A 19,396-nucleotide genomic window follows, 5' to 3' on the forward strand; every position below is an offset into this window, starting at 1 on the left:
ATCACTCAAAATCTATTTTCTAAGTAAAAATAATAATGACAATAATAATAAAATAATAAATTTTTTTTTTTTCCCCCAAAGTCCATATACAAATTGCATCATTGACTCAAACAATTTTGACAAGCCAAAAATATTACAAATCTCAAGCATCGTCCCCTTATATCAGTATAAAAATGTATAAGTATAAAAAAGATAAGGACTGCAATACAATATATACTTATTATCTTGTACAAAAGTCATAAACACCCATAGCTGTCAAATGTAAATCATAGAGCTATATTGTGTCATTTATCCGCACAAAGTATGAGAAAATTTTTCTCAAGATTTTATAGCACATCACTATTTTTATTGGATACTTTCCTCATAGAGTATCCTCAACCATATCAATCGCAGTTTGTACCTAAGCATTCGTCGGATAATTTAAATGACTCAAGTGTACCAATGATGTCCCTTTTCTCTTCCTTTCACTTATGAATACAAAGAAAAGCAATCCAAATAAGCAAAACCTATAAAAGGAGCCTTTCAATCACCTTTTTTTATACCGAATACCACCACCATCATGAGCAAAGATCTCCAAATTTCTAGCCAATGACTGCCATCATCTTGCAGTGCTCTAGAATCTCCTCTCCTAACTTAACATCATCAACATGAGACATCAAAAGTTTTGCAACCTTGGCAACGTATGGATCCTCAGTGGCCTTCAGGTCCAACTCATTAGAAGGCTCGTTTGATCCATGAAGAGAGAATTCATGGCATTTTACGGGGTGATCCTCATAACTCTCTCTGCACATTGACTGAACAAAGACCTTGGGCGTAAGAGTAGCGGACTACTATGTCAATTGCATCCATGCAAGCCTTGCTTATTTGCAAGTTTAGATGATCAATTCCAATTATGTAGTCCTGAGGGAAACGTGTTTGCATTTTTGTATGTTGGTGCTAGAATTTCAGCCTGCATGAAATATATCATATAGTGAGAAATCTTGTTAGGAATTTCTTGGGAAATCTCTCTCCAGAAATCTCTTTTCAAGATTGCTTTCCCATATTTGTTTCATGGGAAAATGGTGCTCAGGAAGTCTACAATGTTCATGCCACCATACAAAATTGTGGTATTTCATGGTAAAGTGGCTGCTTTCATTGAAATCTCCCTCGTGTAGAGTGATTTACGATGAACATCCCCTAACAATTTGAATTTTCTAAGGGTCTCCTGGAGAAAAATTGTTCAAAGAACACAAAAGAAGATACAAAAATTTGAAAGTCAAAGAAAGAAAAATAATTTTCCCAAAGCCTTTTTCACCATTTCTTCAAGTTTACTTTTTCTTGTAGTTTTACATCATGCAGCTAATAACAATTTATAATTTATACTTCGAAATTTTATACACTTATACATTGTATATATTGAATTTCCAAAATAATGATGGGATATTTCTCAATACAAAGGTGGAAAACTGGAAACAAACAAATCAATGGCATGGAAAAACATCAAATAAAACAAAAGTCAAATTAGTGTCACAACCAAAAAAGATTCTTATGCTAACATTATGATGTCATAGAAAACTCAAAACCAAAGACCCAAACATGTATTGTGCATAAAAATAATAATAATCACACTATAATTTTAATATTTTCCTAGAAAGTGAGTTGTATATGGGCGTCTGGGGTATGTGCTATTCAAGAAGACATTCAAATAGGATGAGTGGATGCCATGGGATTCAAGAATATGTAGTATCTTAGTGATGGTTTGGTCATTTATTGGGAAGATTTGGATAAAGAAAAGATAAAGTAAAAAATTAGAAAAAATCAGCTCTCCTATGATCATCATACTTCAGCCATCAAAATTATGGGTGGCAACGGGTCGATATGAGGCGGGTCCGGCCAGACCCGAACCCGATAATATAGTATGGTGACCCAACTGTGTCTAGAGTCCTTGGACCCAACCCAAAAATGTATATTTAGATATATTTAAATATATTTTATAAATATGTTAAATATACATATACGCATTATTTAAAGGGTGCGGTTTCTATAAGGTTGACACCTTAAACAATCCAATTAAGGCGCACCTCCAAATTTTATCATAATACGTAATTTTGTTGTAAAAAATTCTTAGGATTATTTTAAAATCTATTTTCATATCTGATTAGAAAATTTTAAACTCTAAAAATAGTTAAAATCAAGGAGATCTATAAACATATGAAAATCTTGAAAATGGACGGCCTAGATAATGTATTGCAAGATGTACTATTTCTGAGACTCAAAGACTTTTTTTTTTATATTCATACATCTCGATGTCGAGATGATCGAATAGAGGGTTTTTCAACATTAAAACAACCTTTCCGATAGATTTTGAGGTGCATCTGTAATTCTACATTTTAAGTTTGCAACCTTATATAAACTTTTCCCTTATGTAAATATTGTAACTCTAAATATACAGTTCTATTAATTTAAATATTATCTAAATATTATATGTTAAATATTATTTACATATCATAACTATTCTGGTCGGGTCTACACGGACTCGGATGCCGACCCCAATAGTGTTGGGGTCCAAGATTTGGACCTGGACCCAACCTGCGGGGTTCAAATTTTGGACCCAAACCTGGACCAAGGTCGAGACTACCCATCGGGTCTTGGGTCAAGTCCGGGTCTATTGCCACCCCTAATCCAAATCACCTGTACTTATCTGAGGTCCTAAAAAAAATGATTCTGATTGTAGTGATTAATAATTTACATGGAAAACTCTTCCCAAAAACATTAGATAAGAAATACCTGGATTTGAAGTGAAAATAGAAAATGGCTTCGAATGATTCTGCAATTTGCAACATCTAGAGCCTGGAAATCTCTCATATCTTCTGCAGAAATCAGTGCTAAGTGGAGATTTTGCAGTTTAGGACACAAACCATCTTCTGCCTTAGTGATATTTTGAGCTTGAATCCTCGCCTCCTTTCTCCTTCGTACTAAAGCTGAGTAAAATTCATTCTCTGTTTCTTCTGCAGTTGCAAAGTCTACCGCTTTCTCTATCATGAGAGTTTCAAAGAACTCCCTCGGGATGGCTTCTATGTTTGATTCCTCTTGAATTGATAACATGCGAACGCAACCAGATTCCAAGGCAGTTCCAAAGTCTACCTCTTTCTCTATCCTGAGAGTTTCAAAGAACTCCCTTTGGATGGCTTCTATGTTTGATTCCTCTTGAATTGATAGAATGCGTACCCAACCAGAGTCCAGGATAACATATGGGGACTCACTCCTAAGAATGACTTTCCTTCCACTTTTTAGTTGTTCATAAAACCAAAAATCACTTGTGAAGAAACTGAAATGGATGGTCTCCACGGTTTCAACATCTGGGTATTCATGCACATGCACCATTGAAATTGCCCCCTTACTAAGAGAGAGAGAAATCCTCCCTTCTCCCTCTGAATTCAAACCAAAAGATTGCAGCAATTCTCCATAGACTTTGAAATAATTACGTGAAATGAAGGCAACCCTGATCCATGCACAAGGAACAGTGGATTCCGGCATAGTGAACTCTAGATGTTGCATCGAGACTGAATTCATCATATGGAACTCTTGGAAAATTTCGTGCTTTTTGAACACCGTCTTTGTTGCAAAATGCATAGCGGGTGCATATATGTGTTTCTACATGAACGCATCAAATAATAGACGTTAGGGTGGTTTATTTGGTCATCATAGTGTTAAAATTGTAGCAATACTGCCATACTTAACATCATATGGTGAATGACAGTGTAGAAAGACAGCCGACATGTTTGCATAGGAAACGTCCACAACAGTTGAAACTAAGGCAATATTTCTAGAGTACTATTGTATTTATCATTTAAATTCCGGTCCATATTTCAAGGTTGGATAAGGATACAATGGTTGTGGAGTTCTTTTCTTTTAATATCATTTTGTACATTATATAGATCAAAGAGAATATTAAATATTGAGATGTATACAATGAGATCATTTACCTATCGTATTGGGAGGTCACAATTATTTACAATCATCCGATTTGAAATCTGATAGCTTGGGTGTGTCACAAAGTTCGAGAAAATTTCTTTTGAACTTTGAGATTGGTCAATAAAATAAATGCAACCACCCAGTTTCACATCCAATGGTCAAGATTAATTGTGACCACTATGTACCAAAGGTAAATGATCTCATTATATACTTTCCCTTAAATGTATTATTATCTGTCAGTATTTAACAACATTATATTATATGTTAACATTTAACAACTAGTAGAGAGATGAGTGAGTTTCCAGTGACAATAGGTCTACATCAAAGGTTAGCATTGAGCCCCTACCTCTCTGTCTTAGTTATGGACGACTTAATTAGGCACCTACAGGATGAGATACCATGGTGCATGCTGTTCGTAGATGACATAGTTTTGATCGATGAGACCCGAAACAACATCAACACAAAGTTAGAACTTTATAAGGATGCTCCAGAATACAAAGGTTTTAAAATTAGTCGGACTAAGACAAAGTATAAGGAATGCAAGTTTAGTAGTAACAGGAGTAGAGATGAGGATGTAGTTAAGATTGATGGCCAAGAAGTACAAAAAAGACCGCACTTTCGATAGGTATCTTGGGTCGATAATCCTGGAAAATGAAGAGATTGAGGAAGATGTCGCACACAGAATTAAAGCTAGGTGGGCGAAATGGAGATGTGCAACTGGAATTTTATGTGATCGCCGCATACCAATAAAGTTGAAGGGCAAGTTCTATAAGACAGCTATGAGGCTAGAGCTTTGCTCTATGGGGCAGAATGTTGGGCAGAAAAAAAATAATATGCCCATAGAATGAGTGTAGTAGAGATGAGGTTCTTGAGGCGGATGAGTGGCAAGATAAGAAGGGATAGAATTCGAAATGAATTCATTTGGAAAAATTTAGGTGTGGCACCAATAAGTGATAAGATGAGAGAGGGTAGACTTAAGTGAACTGGTCATGTGTGGTGCTGACCAAGTATAGCACCTGTTAGGAGGTGCGAGTTAGTTCAAGTGGAAGGATTGAAAAGAGCAAAATGAGGCCTAAAAAAACATGGTTGGAAGTAGTTCGAAAAGATATGAGGACCTATGGCCTCACGGAAGGTATGGATGATCAAGATTCGTGTAGTTGACCCCGATTAATTGAGAAAAGGCTATAATGATGCTGCTGCTGATGATAATGATTTAACAACATTATATTAAAATTTTCAAAAGTGTGAGCAGTGGAGGCAGCCTGAAAATTTTAATACATTATTGCTTAATCTACCAGTAGAACATAATGAAGCATATAATGCATTTTTCAAGTGAGATAAAACTTCCAAAATAATAGCGTAAGCAGGGTAACTCTGGTTAGTGCCGATCAAGCTAAAACCCAGTTACATCCAAATAAACAAATTCAATATTACCATCCAAGCAGATAAAGCAGTAACTTACCGAAAGGGTTTGTAACTAGTCACCTCCATAATAGAGAAAACCCTAATTTGTTATGAAAATATGCAACTCCTTCAGTGTCTTCACCTTCTCCAATCCTTGTATATAGTGCAACACGATGCATCCCACCGTGTCAAGCTTTTCAAGATGTTGAAGTTCATCAATGGACTGTATCATGGAGAGTTCTTCACAGTTCCTCAAGGTCAGCTCCCTTAGCCCCATACTGAACCCACTAGGGACTGAAACAATTTTCAGAAGAGGACATCTAATGATTTCCAACTTTCTTAGAGTTGGAGACACCTCAAATTCAACGAAGTTGGGGCAAGAAATTATAGAAAGAGAGATGAGGTTCATAAACACACCCTTGATATTCACATGGGCAATAGACATTTTACAAAGTTCTAGAGATGTCAGATAAGAGACCGAGCCACAAATCAAGGCAAAAGACTCATTTGAGACCTGGCACTCATCCAAAACTAGCTTCTCTAAAAGGGTGCGATTTGAGAAGCATTGGTGAGATAAATGGAGGCCAGAATTTCCTATCAATTTCATTTCCTTCAGTTTTGAGAGATTGCTGATACCAAATGGCAACTGCACCAGATCTCTACACTCCTTTATGTGTAAAACCTCTAAATTGCACAAATAGCCTATCAGCTCTAGTAATTCAACCAGCCCACATGATGATAAAATCAAGGTTTTAAGGTTCCTCAGCTGCCCAATTGACGGAACAAAGTTCTTGAGATTGGGGCAACCATCCAAGGTCAAAATAAGTAAATTACAAGGATCACCAAAGGAAGGGCAATTCCACCAGTTCAGGACCTCTTATATCAAGCCGGTGCAAAAATGATAACTGCTCAAACCTATCAGGTAGCTTGATGAAGTCCCTACTTGAGAGCATTAGAACACATAAATAAGGTAGCTGAACAATGGACGGTAGAAGGTTGAAGCTCATACAGGACAACAAATTAAGGGATATTAAGCTTCGAGAATAAATTGGATGCTGCAGATCAAGAAGTTGACACCCAGAGATATCCAGATATGTTAGCTGAGCTAAATGACCAAATGGAAGAGTCATAAGTTGCCTACAATTGCTCAAATTTAAGTCTACCAAGCTTGCAAGATTAACAAAAGAATCAGGAAGTCTTCCCAATCTTTCACAACCTGACAAATTGGGAATCCTCAGATACCTTAAATTTTCAAACAATGATGGTAAATTTTCAAGATTGATGCACCCTGACATGTTTAGATGAACCAATGATTGCAAATTGCATATCTCATCAGGAAGGGTGACTACAGCTTTGCAGTCTTTCAAAACCAGTGTTTTTAAGTGCACTAGCTTTCCTATTGATGTTGCAATTGCAATGAGATTTTCATATCCTTGAAGTTGAAGGTGCCTTAACTGGACAGGGACCTGCAACCAATGAGAGCAAATAAATTTAGAAGAACTCCATACAACAGTTACATGGGACATGCATGTAAGAAATAACTACCTCTGAATTCTTCTGGTCATCCCACAAATGAGAGAATAGACCTCCTTCTAACTCGAGAACTCGCAATTGGATAGGGGAAGTCCCTTTGGAAGGGTAACATAAGGGCAAAATTGCCAACGTAGCCATATAATTCCCTTTGATAATATGTTGAATTCCCCTTCAATACAAGTATCTTCTAAGAAAAGCAATTTCAATTTACTCATCTTTGTGAAGAACTGCACAGGCCAAGCTTTGAGAAGACTCATCCCGTCTTCTTTCCAAATGATAGATGACGGGACCATGTTCAGTTTTGCCATCTTAGAGGGATTTGACCTTCTTTCCACCAGACTGAGATACTCCACGTTCATGAATCCCTGCACCATTTGAAACCACAGAACTCTGTTGTCTATTTTAAATTGAAGCAACTAGTTCTAGGTGCATCCATTGCATGAAACCTCATGGAAATGAACGAAAAACATACAATATAGAAATGCAGAGAACGAAAAAAAAAAAGAAAGAGAGAAAACGAAAAAAGAAAAAGGAGAGAAAACAAAAAAACCAGAAACTGAAACATGAAATACTTGAAAAGAAATTTGATACATAGCCTCTTCTTCCAACGCCATTTTAAAATAAAAAGAAAATGTTAAAAACCTGCAAGTTACTTGTTTAAAGGGGTAAATCAATCACATCCATTAAATTTCAGTGTTATGTGATTATTTCTTCAAAGTGAGGGTCGCTTTGGCCGTTTCTAAAATTGAGAAGATATTGGCAAAAGAAATGATATTTATTTTAAGAACCCAGTTATAGAGCATTTAAATCAACATTCCTGGGGGCATCAATATGATGGGAATGTTTGCACATTTTAGAGCAGAATGAGCTATGAAAAGAGAAAATGGTAATACTAAAAACTTACTATGTCATATAAGAGAACATTTAAGGGTTTTAAATAACTTTGGTCATATAGACCACATGAAATAGAACTACTTTATTAATCTAAGACACTATTTTATAAATAGACCAAACCATCAATGGGGAAAGTTGCCAAAAATTCAAAAAACAAGCACTTGTTTGTCATCATTTATATACATGTCCTTGCATAACAACGGATGGTTTACAGTGTTTTGCTGCAAGGCTTTCTGCACATGTTTCTGCTGCCACAATCGTGTACATGAGCTAGGATCTTTCATGAAGTCTTCATTAAGATACTTCAAGAAAAATTGTTTTAACTGTAAATGGATTGAGAGTCTCTTACTGTCCAGTTCTAGTTTCACCATGTTTTTTTGTGTGAGCTTGTTTAGACCCACATTACTAGAGATCCCTAAAGAATTCCAAAAGCTAATTGCGACATCCTTGTCTTCTCCTTCCAAGAAACATGCAATATCAAGAACAACATTCTTTTCCATCTCACTAAGATCGACAAAACTTGATTGAAACCTCTTTGTGATTCCGCTGGTAAGATCTTGGATGCCTTTTTTAAGGTATTCTCCCAATAAAACCGGCTGGTAATCCCAAAAAGCTTTTGGCCATAAACCTCTAAAGACAATGGCAATCCATCACTGAGGTTGAGGAACTCCTCGGTGATATCTTCAAGTTCCGGATGTGGCAATTCAGGTCTTTCCATGGCATGCATGAGAAGTAGCTTTCTAGCAGAATCTCAATCCATAAATGGTACATCATAAATGCACGCGTGGCAAAACTTTTTAAGTAATTCATTGTTATTAGAAGTTACCAGAATAATACTCTCATGACTTAGAACTTCATGCACCATAAGAGCTTTCAATTGAAGATGGTCGTCAACATCATCGAGAATCAAGAGGAACTTTGGTCCTTGTAGATGCTTCTTGAGAAGTTTGATTCCTTGATCAGTGCTACTAATATGGTCTGCATTATACAATGCCAGTTCTTTTAGAAGCAGTTTTTGTGTATTTTGCAGCTCCTCACCAGTCATTTGCTTAATATTCCCAACAAAGCACGAAGACCTGAATGACGATCGATGCAAATTGAAGTACCTCTTAGCTATTGTTGGTTTGCCAATTCCAGTCATACCAACAATTCCAACAATGCAAGCCCCATCAAGAGATTCGTGGTTGTTTATGATAGCATGCAATTCATTAACTCTATGATCAATAGCAACAGGGTATTTAGCAACTTCCATGTCCACACTCTTCACTCTTCTAACCACATCTGCAACGAGGGCACTTACAAGGTCCTCTTTCCTACAATAGTGCAATCATGCAAAGATGATTAGCACATCCTGTAAATTAAAGATTTAATCCTGAAACCCAACCCTATCTCATATATGGTATTAGTTCAAGCTATTAGGAAAAAAAGAGATAAGACTGTTGACTGAAAAAGCCAGTTTTGAACTTCTCGTTAAGCATGCATAGATTGGAGGAATTGGTCATGAAGCTAAAGAACTTTATCAATCCTAAAAAAATAAGTTTCACTATATTTCCTGAAAGTCCTTCTTGGATTTTCCCTAAAATGGTTAAACCAGCTAAGAAAGTCATTATGATGATCAAATCAACTAATTTAGAGTTAAAAGTGGTTACTGTATGTGGTTCCTCACTCAAATACTTAAAAATTTTGTTTAAAAGGCCCCCTGACTGCCTTTGTGATACAAAACCCTGAACAAGTACGGCAATTTGGTAATTAATTCAATACTCATAAATAGCCCTAGTTGTTCAAGGTTAAGAATCCAGGGCATCTTTTTAATATCAAAAGCTCTTGTTCAAACCCGAACAAGGAGGGACGTTTTTATTATGTGGCTTAAGCAAAGGTGACACGAGCCAAACACCGAATGAATCCTCAGTTGTTCAGACTTGGGACCCCATAATTCCTTTCATTTCATTAAATATACTTGTCCTGAGTTTTCAACCCCAAAACATGGAGGGGTAACATACTTTTTAGCTTGAATTAAGTGGCTAAATGGTTGTAACCCTCTTGTTCCGGGTTGGAAACCGAAACTCACTTTTCTTTCTCTTTTTTTTTTCAAGATCGCTGCAGCAGTTTGAAGGCGCTCAAGACCTGTTTGGACGTGAGCTGAGCTTCCAACAAGAAGATCCTACTACTGCTCATTCCAACGGCTAGAATTTAAGTGGCTAAATGGCTGTAACCCTCTTGTTCCGGGTTGGAAACCGGAACTCACTTTCTAATAGGAAATCCTTACAACATTCCTAACCCTGAACAAGGAGGGTTAATATTGTCATTTGCTCAAATTAAGTGCCTTGAGTAAAATGACAATACTTACTTGCTCAGGGTACTCAAGTTTTTCGTAATCCTTGTTCTAGTTTCCTAACCTTAGACAAGCACGGACCGCCTAAATGGGGCCAAATTTATCAAAATGTTTCTACTTGTTCAAGGTTCTCGATCTAGATCAAGGTTAATTTGGTCATTTTAAAATAAAAATAGTTTTAGAGAGGTACTTGAGTGAAAACAATATTATAAAGTAACCACTTTAATGCTAAATTGGTTGATTTGACTACCTAAGGTAGTCTTTTAAGAGATTTGATCATTTTAGTAGTGTTCTCCAAACAAGGGAAATTTTTGGAAATAATCCCCTATAATTTGCAAAATTCAAAAAAATGCTCCCAGCCTTTCACATTTTTATGTTCCATTTTTGGTATTTATTAATTTTTAAAAAATATACCTTGTTAAGTTCTGAACTGAGGAGATTTTTTTTTTATGACTTAGAGATTAGTGTGGAACTTGAAGTTCTGAACCAAGTCTTTCATAAATGATCCTTCAATAAAAAAATAAAGACAATTGAGCTAGAGTCTTTCATTCTCTTTGTGGTTTTCAAAAAAATGAGTATGGTGTGCAGCCGAGGAAGCAAATTGTGAACTTAGTCCCTCAAATAAATGACCAATTTATATAAAAAAAAGTTTTAAAAATTGGCAAACCGGATCGGAACCAGTCAATCCTGATCAGTAATCGTCTGTACCGATCCAGTTCCTCTAAAGAACCGACCAGTTCCTCCTAAGAACCGACCAGTTTGAGCTGGTTCTCTAACAGTTGCGGCCAATTCTATTAGAGAAAACCGATCAATTCTGTCAAAGAACTAGACGGTTCTCTTGCGAATTGGATACAAAGTTGAAATTTTTATTGAAAAGGAAGGTGGTAGTGGGCCCACCCTTTTAATTTGTGTGTTTTTTATTCTGCTCATCTATTTTAATTTATATTTTATAACTCCCATAATTTGAAGGGCCTCCTTTTACTTTAGATGGCCCACATCCCCGTGATTGAGGAGCCACCACATGTACCTAGGTTGCTCACCCTCCCAAGCCTATCTTTCCCTAAACCTCTCCTTTCTGAAAGAAAGACCTATGTGATCTTTTACCAAAAAATAATTTTTTTTTTTTTTTACCCTTTTTGTTTTGGCAAAAAAACACTTACATGTAGTCTTATAACATGAACTTCAAAATAAAATCAACATAACAATAAAACCAAGATCTTAAAACTTGATGCCATTGAACAACTATGCACTATGCTTGAAATAAAAGGTAAGATTGCAAGAAATAAAAGGAAAAGTATCGAAGATTACCTTAACCGGGTTTATTATACCCTACATCGAGTCACCACTATCCGATGGTACGGGATCAACGGTCTAACTTCAATCTTGAACCGGGAAAACAAATTTCAGCCAAACTATTTCACATAACCCTTTTGTAACTCATCAAGCCTAGATCCTAATCCCAAAATTTTTTGGCATACTTCCCAACCCTTAGCATATAAGATGAGAGAGAGTGGGGTAGATCCTAGGGTTGGGGCGTGCCCCCTCTATGGCTAGGAGAGAGAATATCTACAGAGAGAGAGAGGGAGTGGAAAGAGAGTGGGGCATGCCCCTTAGAGGAATAGAGAGAGAGAGTTGTGAGAGAGAGAAGAGAGAAAGTGTAGAGAATAAGAGGGGTACACCCCTATTAATAGTGCAAAATTAAGTTTAGAGTTTCTCATAATTTACCTCTTAGGTGAGATTAAACATAAACCGTCAATCAATGATGACTTGCGGGGTGAGAGATCTGAGCCATCCATTCCATAGATGGGCCATCAATATTATGGAAGGTGCACGAATCATTATCCCCCTTTCCTAAACTATTTTCCCATCAATAGATTTTAAATAAATTAAATCTAATCAAATATTGTGCATACCATAAATTTAGCACAAGTCTACTCAGTCTTTCCACAAAATCTTTCAAAACATATCAAGTCAATATTTAGTCAAATATTTTCCAACCTCAAGATTCCATTTGACCTCATACCATATCTTATCAAAATGGTAACAAGAACATGCATGGGCCAAGGAAGGCATGCATGGGCGTGCCACCCAAGGAAGGCATGCGAACCCATGTGCACAATAGGCCCCCATGAAATTTTATTTTATATTTAAAAATAATAAAAATAATTTAAAAATATTTATTTGAATATTCAAACTATTGTAAATTCAATATATTTAATTTTACAAATCCAAATTTCATAAATAAAATATCCAGACGTTCATAAAAATTCAAATAATAATTCTAAAATAATATTTACCATAAAACAAACATAAATAAATTAATTTGATGGAAAATGGATCCATATGGCATAAGAATTAAATCAACAATCATGGGGCACTCTACCTTCAACTGTGGACTACAGACCATACTTGCTTTATCAAACCGACCTAGTGTGTCCCATGACCCACAGTCCAAGCAGTGGCTCATTAGTGGGTCACCAAAGTCTGGCTGATGAGCCAAGGGGTCGTAATCCCAATCTGTGGATTTCAGGTCCTCCCGTAGAGAGGGGTCAAGGTCACCTAGACCTGATGCGACCACAGCTCCTATGGTGCATAGGAGTATCTCTCGCACATGCATAGGCTTCACTCTAAAAGATGGCTTACTTATTTTCCTGAACGATCTATCAATATGCATGTCGTGTGATGGTACATGGATGAGGCTTTGGTCCCCGTCTCTGTAAGCCACCATCACACACAAGGATCACATAGTCCCTCGACTCACTCATCCCACATGCTCTGACCTCATCAAGGGATGACCCATTAGAACCCTTCTCGGTTTATTCTCTATGCCCAGGTAACATGGGTTTTTTCCAACCGACTGGCTAGATCGTTAAGGACAGATCAGTATCTGTAAACACTATTTGCATAGTATGGTCTATGAGGGACCACACTCCCACTTGGTTTATGTTCCACTATATCAAATGTTTTTATTACAAACACTCATAAGGCCTTTAAAGGCCACATAAACCCAACACTTTCCCTCACCCCTTTTTATTAGCACTTGTTCCCCATGACCCTTTGGCATTGCCCCATATGGGATTAATATGTCTAAGTGAAAAAATTCCCAGCAATGAGAGAGAGAAGGAGACGGAGGCAGAGAGATGGGCACACTAAGAGAGAGAGAGAGAGAGAAGGGGGGCATTGATTGATGTACACTGTATACAATAAATTGATTGCGAGATAAAAATAGAGGACACGGTTTCTATGAGTCCATGTAGAAATGAGGCATCTCTTAAAAAACTAATTTTGAGATGGATTATTGGACCTAATTTTTAAGGACATGTAATATCAAACATGGAGATCACGAATATGAATAAATAAATAAATTTTGAAAATTTAAAATAATAATTCTATTAAGAAAATATTTGGACAATTAGTTTCAATTGTTTTTAGATAGACCACCTATTTGCATTCATCTTTAAGATAGATGCTTTATACTTGGGACCGCATATTGTAGTCATATGGCCAACCCAGATTAAACAATTTTCCAAATATAAAAGAGGACATAGTGTTAAGATATATGGTGTTTCCATGTTTAATGATTCAATTAGAGAATTCTTAAAAATTTCATATATTTATATGGGACATTTACTAAAATTTCTTTTTAAAATTTCATATATTTATAACGGACATTTAGTAAATTTTATTTTTAAAAAATTCAATCTGTCCTACGTAATCTAAAAGGTATGCTATGACATATATGGTTATCAGGATTGGACCGTCCACAAACAGATGATTCACAAATGTAATTTCAGCTTAAAGAATATTTAAAAACACTGCACTTTCATGCAAATATCCAATAAACAAATTCCACGAAAAAAAAAAAACGAAAACTAAAATTCAGGCCAATTCCAAAACTAAAAAAATCTACGTTCTCATCAAATTAAATGAAAGGGTAGCAGGTAAAGGTTAATTACCTGCTATAATCCTTAGATCTTGGCCCCCATATCTCTGCAACTTGCTTCAAACCCTCCTCCCATTTCGCGATTGTTTCCAAACTGTAATCTTCACTCTCTCTATGCATCCGAAAAGCCTTATTGAAAGGCCCTTTATTCACATCTCTCAAATCATCAGGAAAACATTGTAGTAAACACGAATCAATATCCCCTTTCTCTCTCCGCTTCGTCTCTAATCAACCATCAACCTCACCTCATCCAGGCACCATGGAGACTCTGCAAACCCTTTGCTCAGCAGCACCAGCCATATCGATGAAACTCTGATCGCTTCCACGATCACACCGCTTAAGTTCTCCCCCGTTCTAATCTCACGAGAATCAAAGAAGCTGGAAACCCCCAATCCACTCAGATCGCCATGAATCTTCTCGGCATGCTTCTTGAGCTCAGATCCCCTGTGGCTTATGAACGCATCATAGAGAATCACCCTTCCTCGAACGTCTTCAGAAACAAGAACCTCATCCATTATCTCTGGGCAAGAATTGGCAATAATGCCAGAATCTGAAACTGTAATCAAGGGTTGAAGAAACGTAAAGTTGAGGAAGTCGAGGAGATGAGAAATTCTAGCATTGAAGAGAAGATGATTGGCATGGATTAGGGTTAGGGTTAAGATGAATGGAAGCCATTTTTCAGTTAAAGAAAATGGAACTGAAAGAACGCCGTTTTTAGAGTTTAAAAAAATAACACGACCGTTCCTTTCAAAGCTTTCGTGGAGCCTGTTACAGGATAATGGAGGCCTAAACTCATAGGTTGACTTTTTCCCTAACTGTCGAGCTACAAGAGTCTACGGACATGCTGAGTAGTCCACGGATAGATCGCACGGCTCCGGGCGGTGCGGCAACGTAGACACGCGTGGACACGAAGCGTGTTCGGGTCTGGAGCCAAGAATTGGACCGGTTGGGTTAGGTGCTGGACCTTGTACTCATTGAAGGCAAACTCGGGCGGTTCAACAGTTAACGGCCCAGTTAGATCGGAACATGACGCTAGCTGGTTATGGTTTCGCCGATTTTGGTGACCGGTCAAATATTTAAAAATAAAAATAAAACTTTTATATAAAATTTAAAAAATAAGAGAATTTATTTATAATGTATTTTTTAATATTTTTCATCAATGACAAAGATTGAAAAAAATTTCAACCCTTAATACTTATTTTTATATTTTTATATTTTTTTAAAAAAATTCAATACTATGCACCCCTAAGCCCAAATCTATTATTTAAAATCTATTTTTTATTAGTTTTGCATGTGCTTTGTTTAGTAATTCTTTAAATATATTTTTCAAATTTTATTAGATTTTTCTTTTTTGCATTTTTTTTAACACTTTTTTTGCCGCCCAAGACTTGCCCGGTTAGAGCAGTTGAATCGACCGGTTTATCAGTTAGGACGGTTGAACCACTTCATGGCCCATATCCGATTAACCATTCCAGTTCGATTTTTCCTACACTTCCTGTACCCGACCTAAGCCGAGGTAGGTCCATGCCCGTTGTAGGGTTGTTCTAGCAACAATCGAACCCACCCAATATTTATATATAGGAAAAATTTATACAAGTTGTCAACCTTATAATTGAAGTAAGATGTACCTCAAAAACACATAAGAAGAGATCATTTTGTCACTGACAAAGCCTCAAATTGATCATCTCGACTTTGAAATGTGTGGCTATAAGAAAAAAAAAGGGGATTTCAAGTCCTTCAATAGTGTATCTTGTAATGTATAATCTGAACCGTCTATTTTCAAGATTTTCAAGTGCTTGCAGATCTACTAGATTTACAAGTGCTTGCAGATCTACTAGATTTACAAGTGCTTGTAGATCTACTAGATTTATACTGTTTTTTAATATCTAAATTTTTTAATTTGAGATGAAAATAAATTTTCAGGCCATCACAAGGATTTCAAATATTGCAACATCTTTCAACATCATTTAGATATGTACCTTAAGAAGGACATATGATAATACATTCTTCAATCAGGCAACTCAACAAGCTATAGGGAGTATCAGGTTGAAACTCAGGACCAGGAATTGGAGGCATATACTACATTTCAGGTCGATGAAATTGAAGCATCCTAAAATGTGTTGTTGGTATGCCCCTGGTTGCACGATAATGGTGTCATTCCCTAATCACTTCATCAATGCTTCTAGTATTTCCATGAAGGGAAGCCGCATACGGTCTATGTGGACCGGAAGCCATTCACTTAGGGTAGAATCTCACTATGCAGATGCCAAATTCTACAACCTCGAAAATCCAGATCCTTACTTTGCTAAAGTATCGAAGAGTGAAAGTGATTCTGACAAAGATCATGGGATCGAACAAGCCTTGATTAGGGCCTTTGAAGGTCAAGTTGTTGAAGCAGGAGCCATATCACTCACTTCTATCGTCCCAATAAATGTTGATTGAGATGTACTGTACCACATTGGAGATGGTTTGATCAACTTGCCCCGAAACACGAGCTTCAAGAAAGGACTCCAAGAAGAACATGAGACTCCTCAAAGCCGCAATGGAAGATATATAGCCCCCATACCCATTAGATTATGGAGAATATGAACTATGATCTGTCCACTACCCAAGGTTTGAACAATGGAAAGGGAATTATAGCACCTGTCCAAGCAATTGAAAGTGTGTCATATAAGAGGTTTGACACTCAAGGGATAGGGTACACCCTGACCCTTGAGTCTAGCTCGAAAAGTGTCCATAAGAAAAAATGGATGGTCCAATGTGCCATGGTATCTATAAGCAGTCATAAAGGTCGAGATTCAGGCAGTGAAGTTGAGACAGAGCCTGTCCCTCGACAACTGGAAGACGGAGGTCAGGCCACAGTGGACGAGTTGATAGAAATTGAGCTAGGCGAAGAAGGAGACCATAGGCCCACATTCCTGAGTTCGTCCTTGGACTCCTAGGAGAGAAAGGCGAGGAAGGACATCACAAGCTTGTTGTTGATCCTCACATCAAGCCGGTAAAGCAACCCCAAAGGAAGTTAAGGAGATCATAGGCCCACATTCCTGAGTTCGACCTTGGACTCCTAGGAGAGAAAGGCAAGGAAGGAGATCACCAGCTTGTTGTTGATCCTCACATCAAGCCTGTAAAGAAACCCCAAAGTAAGTTTCATCCAGATATAGCGCCTCAGATTGAGGCTGAAGTTAACAAACTGGTAAAGGCCGGGTTTATCAGGGAGGTAATGTACCCTAAGTGGCTTGCCAACATAGTACCGATGAAGAAAAAGAATTGACAGATAAGTGTTTACATCAATTTTCGCAACCTCAATTTAGCTTGTCACAAGGACGACTTCCCTTATCTCTCACAGAAATCATGATCGACTTTATTGTAACCTGTGAGGCTTTTTTGTTTATGGATTGGTACTCTGACTACAATCATATCAGGATGGTCCCTGAAGATGAGTTGATCGCCTTCAGGACCACAAAGAAGATATATCGCTACAAGGTAATATCCTTCGCATTAAAGAATGTTGGTGCCAGTTATCAACGTGCCATGACAATCATATTCGAGGACATTCTCCTTGATGTCGTGAAATGTTATGTGGATGATCTGGTCATCAAATCAAAAGATCAATCCACTCACCTTGCAAATTTGGAAGTTGTGTTTAAAAGATTGAGGAAACATAAACTAAAGATGAATCCTTTAAAGTGTGCATTCGGGGTAAAATCTGAGAAATTCATGGGTTTAATTGTGAAACACCGAGGAATTGAGATAGATCGACGAAGATATGTGCCATACAATAGATGCCCCCACCAAATAACCTGCATGAGTTGAAGTCTCTCCAAGGCCGTTTGGCATACATCCGTAGGTTCATATCCAACCTCTCGGGACATTGCAAGCCCTTTCCTCAGCTCATGAAGAAAGACATCCCCTTCGAATGGAATGATTCCTGTCAGAATTCTTTCCAGGACATTAAGGACAATTTATTAAAACCACCGGTCAGACAAGCCACTCATCTTGTATGTAATGGCCTTAGAAGGATCTTTGGGTGCCCTCCTTGCTCAACATAACAATGAAGGAAAAGAAGTAGCATTGCACCATGATGCCAGCTTAGTATAATTACTCCCCCATTAAAAAGATGTGCTTGGCCTTGGTGTTCGCAGCCCAAAATTTGCGACACTATCTCTTGGCACATCCAATACAGTTGATATCCCAGGTCGACTCAATCAAATACTTGACGACAAGAAATGTTCTCTTGGGACAACTAGCTAAGTGGGTTTTACTCCTTATGGAGATCGACATTGCTTATGTCCCACAAAAGACTATTAAATGGCATGCTTTGGCGGATTTCTTGGCCGCTCATCCCCGGCTGAAGGATCACCCTTGAATTAATTTGTACCCGATGAGAAAGTCATGGCACAAACGAACTTGCCCGATGGCAAATGTTCTTTGATGGCACCTCTTAAGCGCAAGGTGTCGGAGCGGGTGTGTTATTCATTACACCCGATAAGGGGCGTTTGCCATATGCCTTCTCATTAAATGAGAGATATTCAAATAATGAGGCTGAATATCAAGCATTGATCAATGGTCTGGATATGGTGCTAGAGCTAGAGTTGGGGTGTCTCAACATTTATGGGGACTCCCAATTAATATTCCCACAATTGAAAGGGATATACGAGTTCTGTAAGGACGAGCTCAAGCCATATTACAATACTGCAAGGTATCTCCTTGGGAATATGGATGAGGTCACTTTGACTCACATACCCAGAGGATCAAATGTGCAAGATGATGCATTGGCCAAGCTCGGGGCCACGATGGTAGTCAAACTTGGGACTCCGCTCCATGGTCTAGTACAAGAATGGCGAAGATGGAAACAACAGATCCCAAGGACAACGGAAATTTATGGGCACAGTTTCCCTCGTACCCTTAGGGGGCTATGAGGAAATTGATAGAAGAACCTACCCCCGCTGATATTATCATCGTAGTAGGAGCACCCTAGCCAGATTGGTGTCAGCCTTTCTTGGAATATCTGGTCCATGGCCAACTCCCTGAAACTATGGAGGATAGGTTATCCGTTAAAAGGGGAGCCACAAGATTTACTCTTCTTAATGATCAACTTTATAGGAGGTCATATGATGGAATGTTGTTAAGATGTCTCTCACACAAGGAGGAGCTAGTGGCCTTGAAATAAGCGTGCACTGGAGTATGTGGCATGCACCAGTCCGGGCCCAAATTATACCACCAATTACAGTGGATAGGATATTTTTGGCCCATTATGGTGCAAGATGCATTCAAATATGCAAAAAGAAGTCATGCATGTCAAGTACATGCAGACTATATTCACCAATCGTCGGAGC

At 37.7% G+C, this 19,396-nt stretch overlaps 2 protein-coding genes across 2 annotated transcripts; both read right to left on the bottom strand.

Moving 5' to 3' along the window:
- Positions 1 to 200: 200 nt before the first annotated feature.
- Positions 201 to 3,633, bottom strand: LOC18423888 (uncharacterized). The gene is made up of 2 exons (XM_011630064.3): positions 2,767 to 3,633; positions 201 to 949 (listed from the first exon to the last, which is right to left on the bottom strand). Exons 1-2 carry the CDS (start codon positions 3,610 to 3,612, stop codon positions 881 to 883), a joined length of 915 nt encoding a protein of 304 aa, XP_011628366.1. The 5' UTR covers positions 3,613 to 3,633; the 3' UTR covers positions 201 to 880.
- Positions 3,634 to 7,930: 4,297 nt separating this feature from the next.
- Positions 7,931 to 14,800, bottom strand: LOC18423887 (disease resistance-like protein DSC1). The gene is made up of 2 exons (XM_020675358.2): positions 14,074 to 14,800; positions 7,931 to 9,098 (listed from the first exon to the last, which is right to left on the bottom strand). The coding sequence occupies exons 1-2, from the start codon at positions 14,178 to 14,180 to the stop codon at positions 8,537 to 8,539; spliced, it is 669 nt and encodes a 222-aa protein (XP_020531017.2). The 5' UTR covers positions 14,181 to 14,800; the 3' UTR covers positions 7,931 to 8,536.
- Between the last annotated feature and the right edge of the window lie 4,596 nt (positions 14,801 to 19,396).

Source organism: Amborella trichopoda, chromosome 4 (assembly GCF_054954075.1).
Source record: "Amborella trichopoda isolate Santa Cruz 75 chromosome 4, AtrichopodaSantaCruz75HAP2 v2.0, whole genome shotgun sequence".
Lineage (NCBI taxonomy): Eukaryota > Viridiplantae > Streptophyta > Magnoliopsida > Amborellales > Amborellaceae > Amborella > Amborella trichopoda.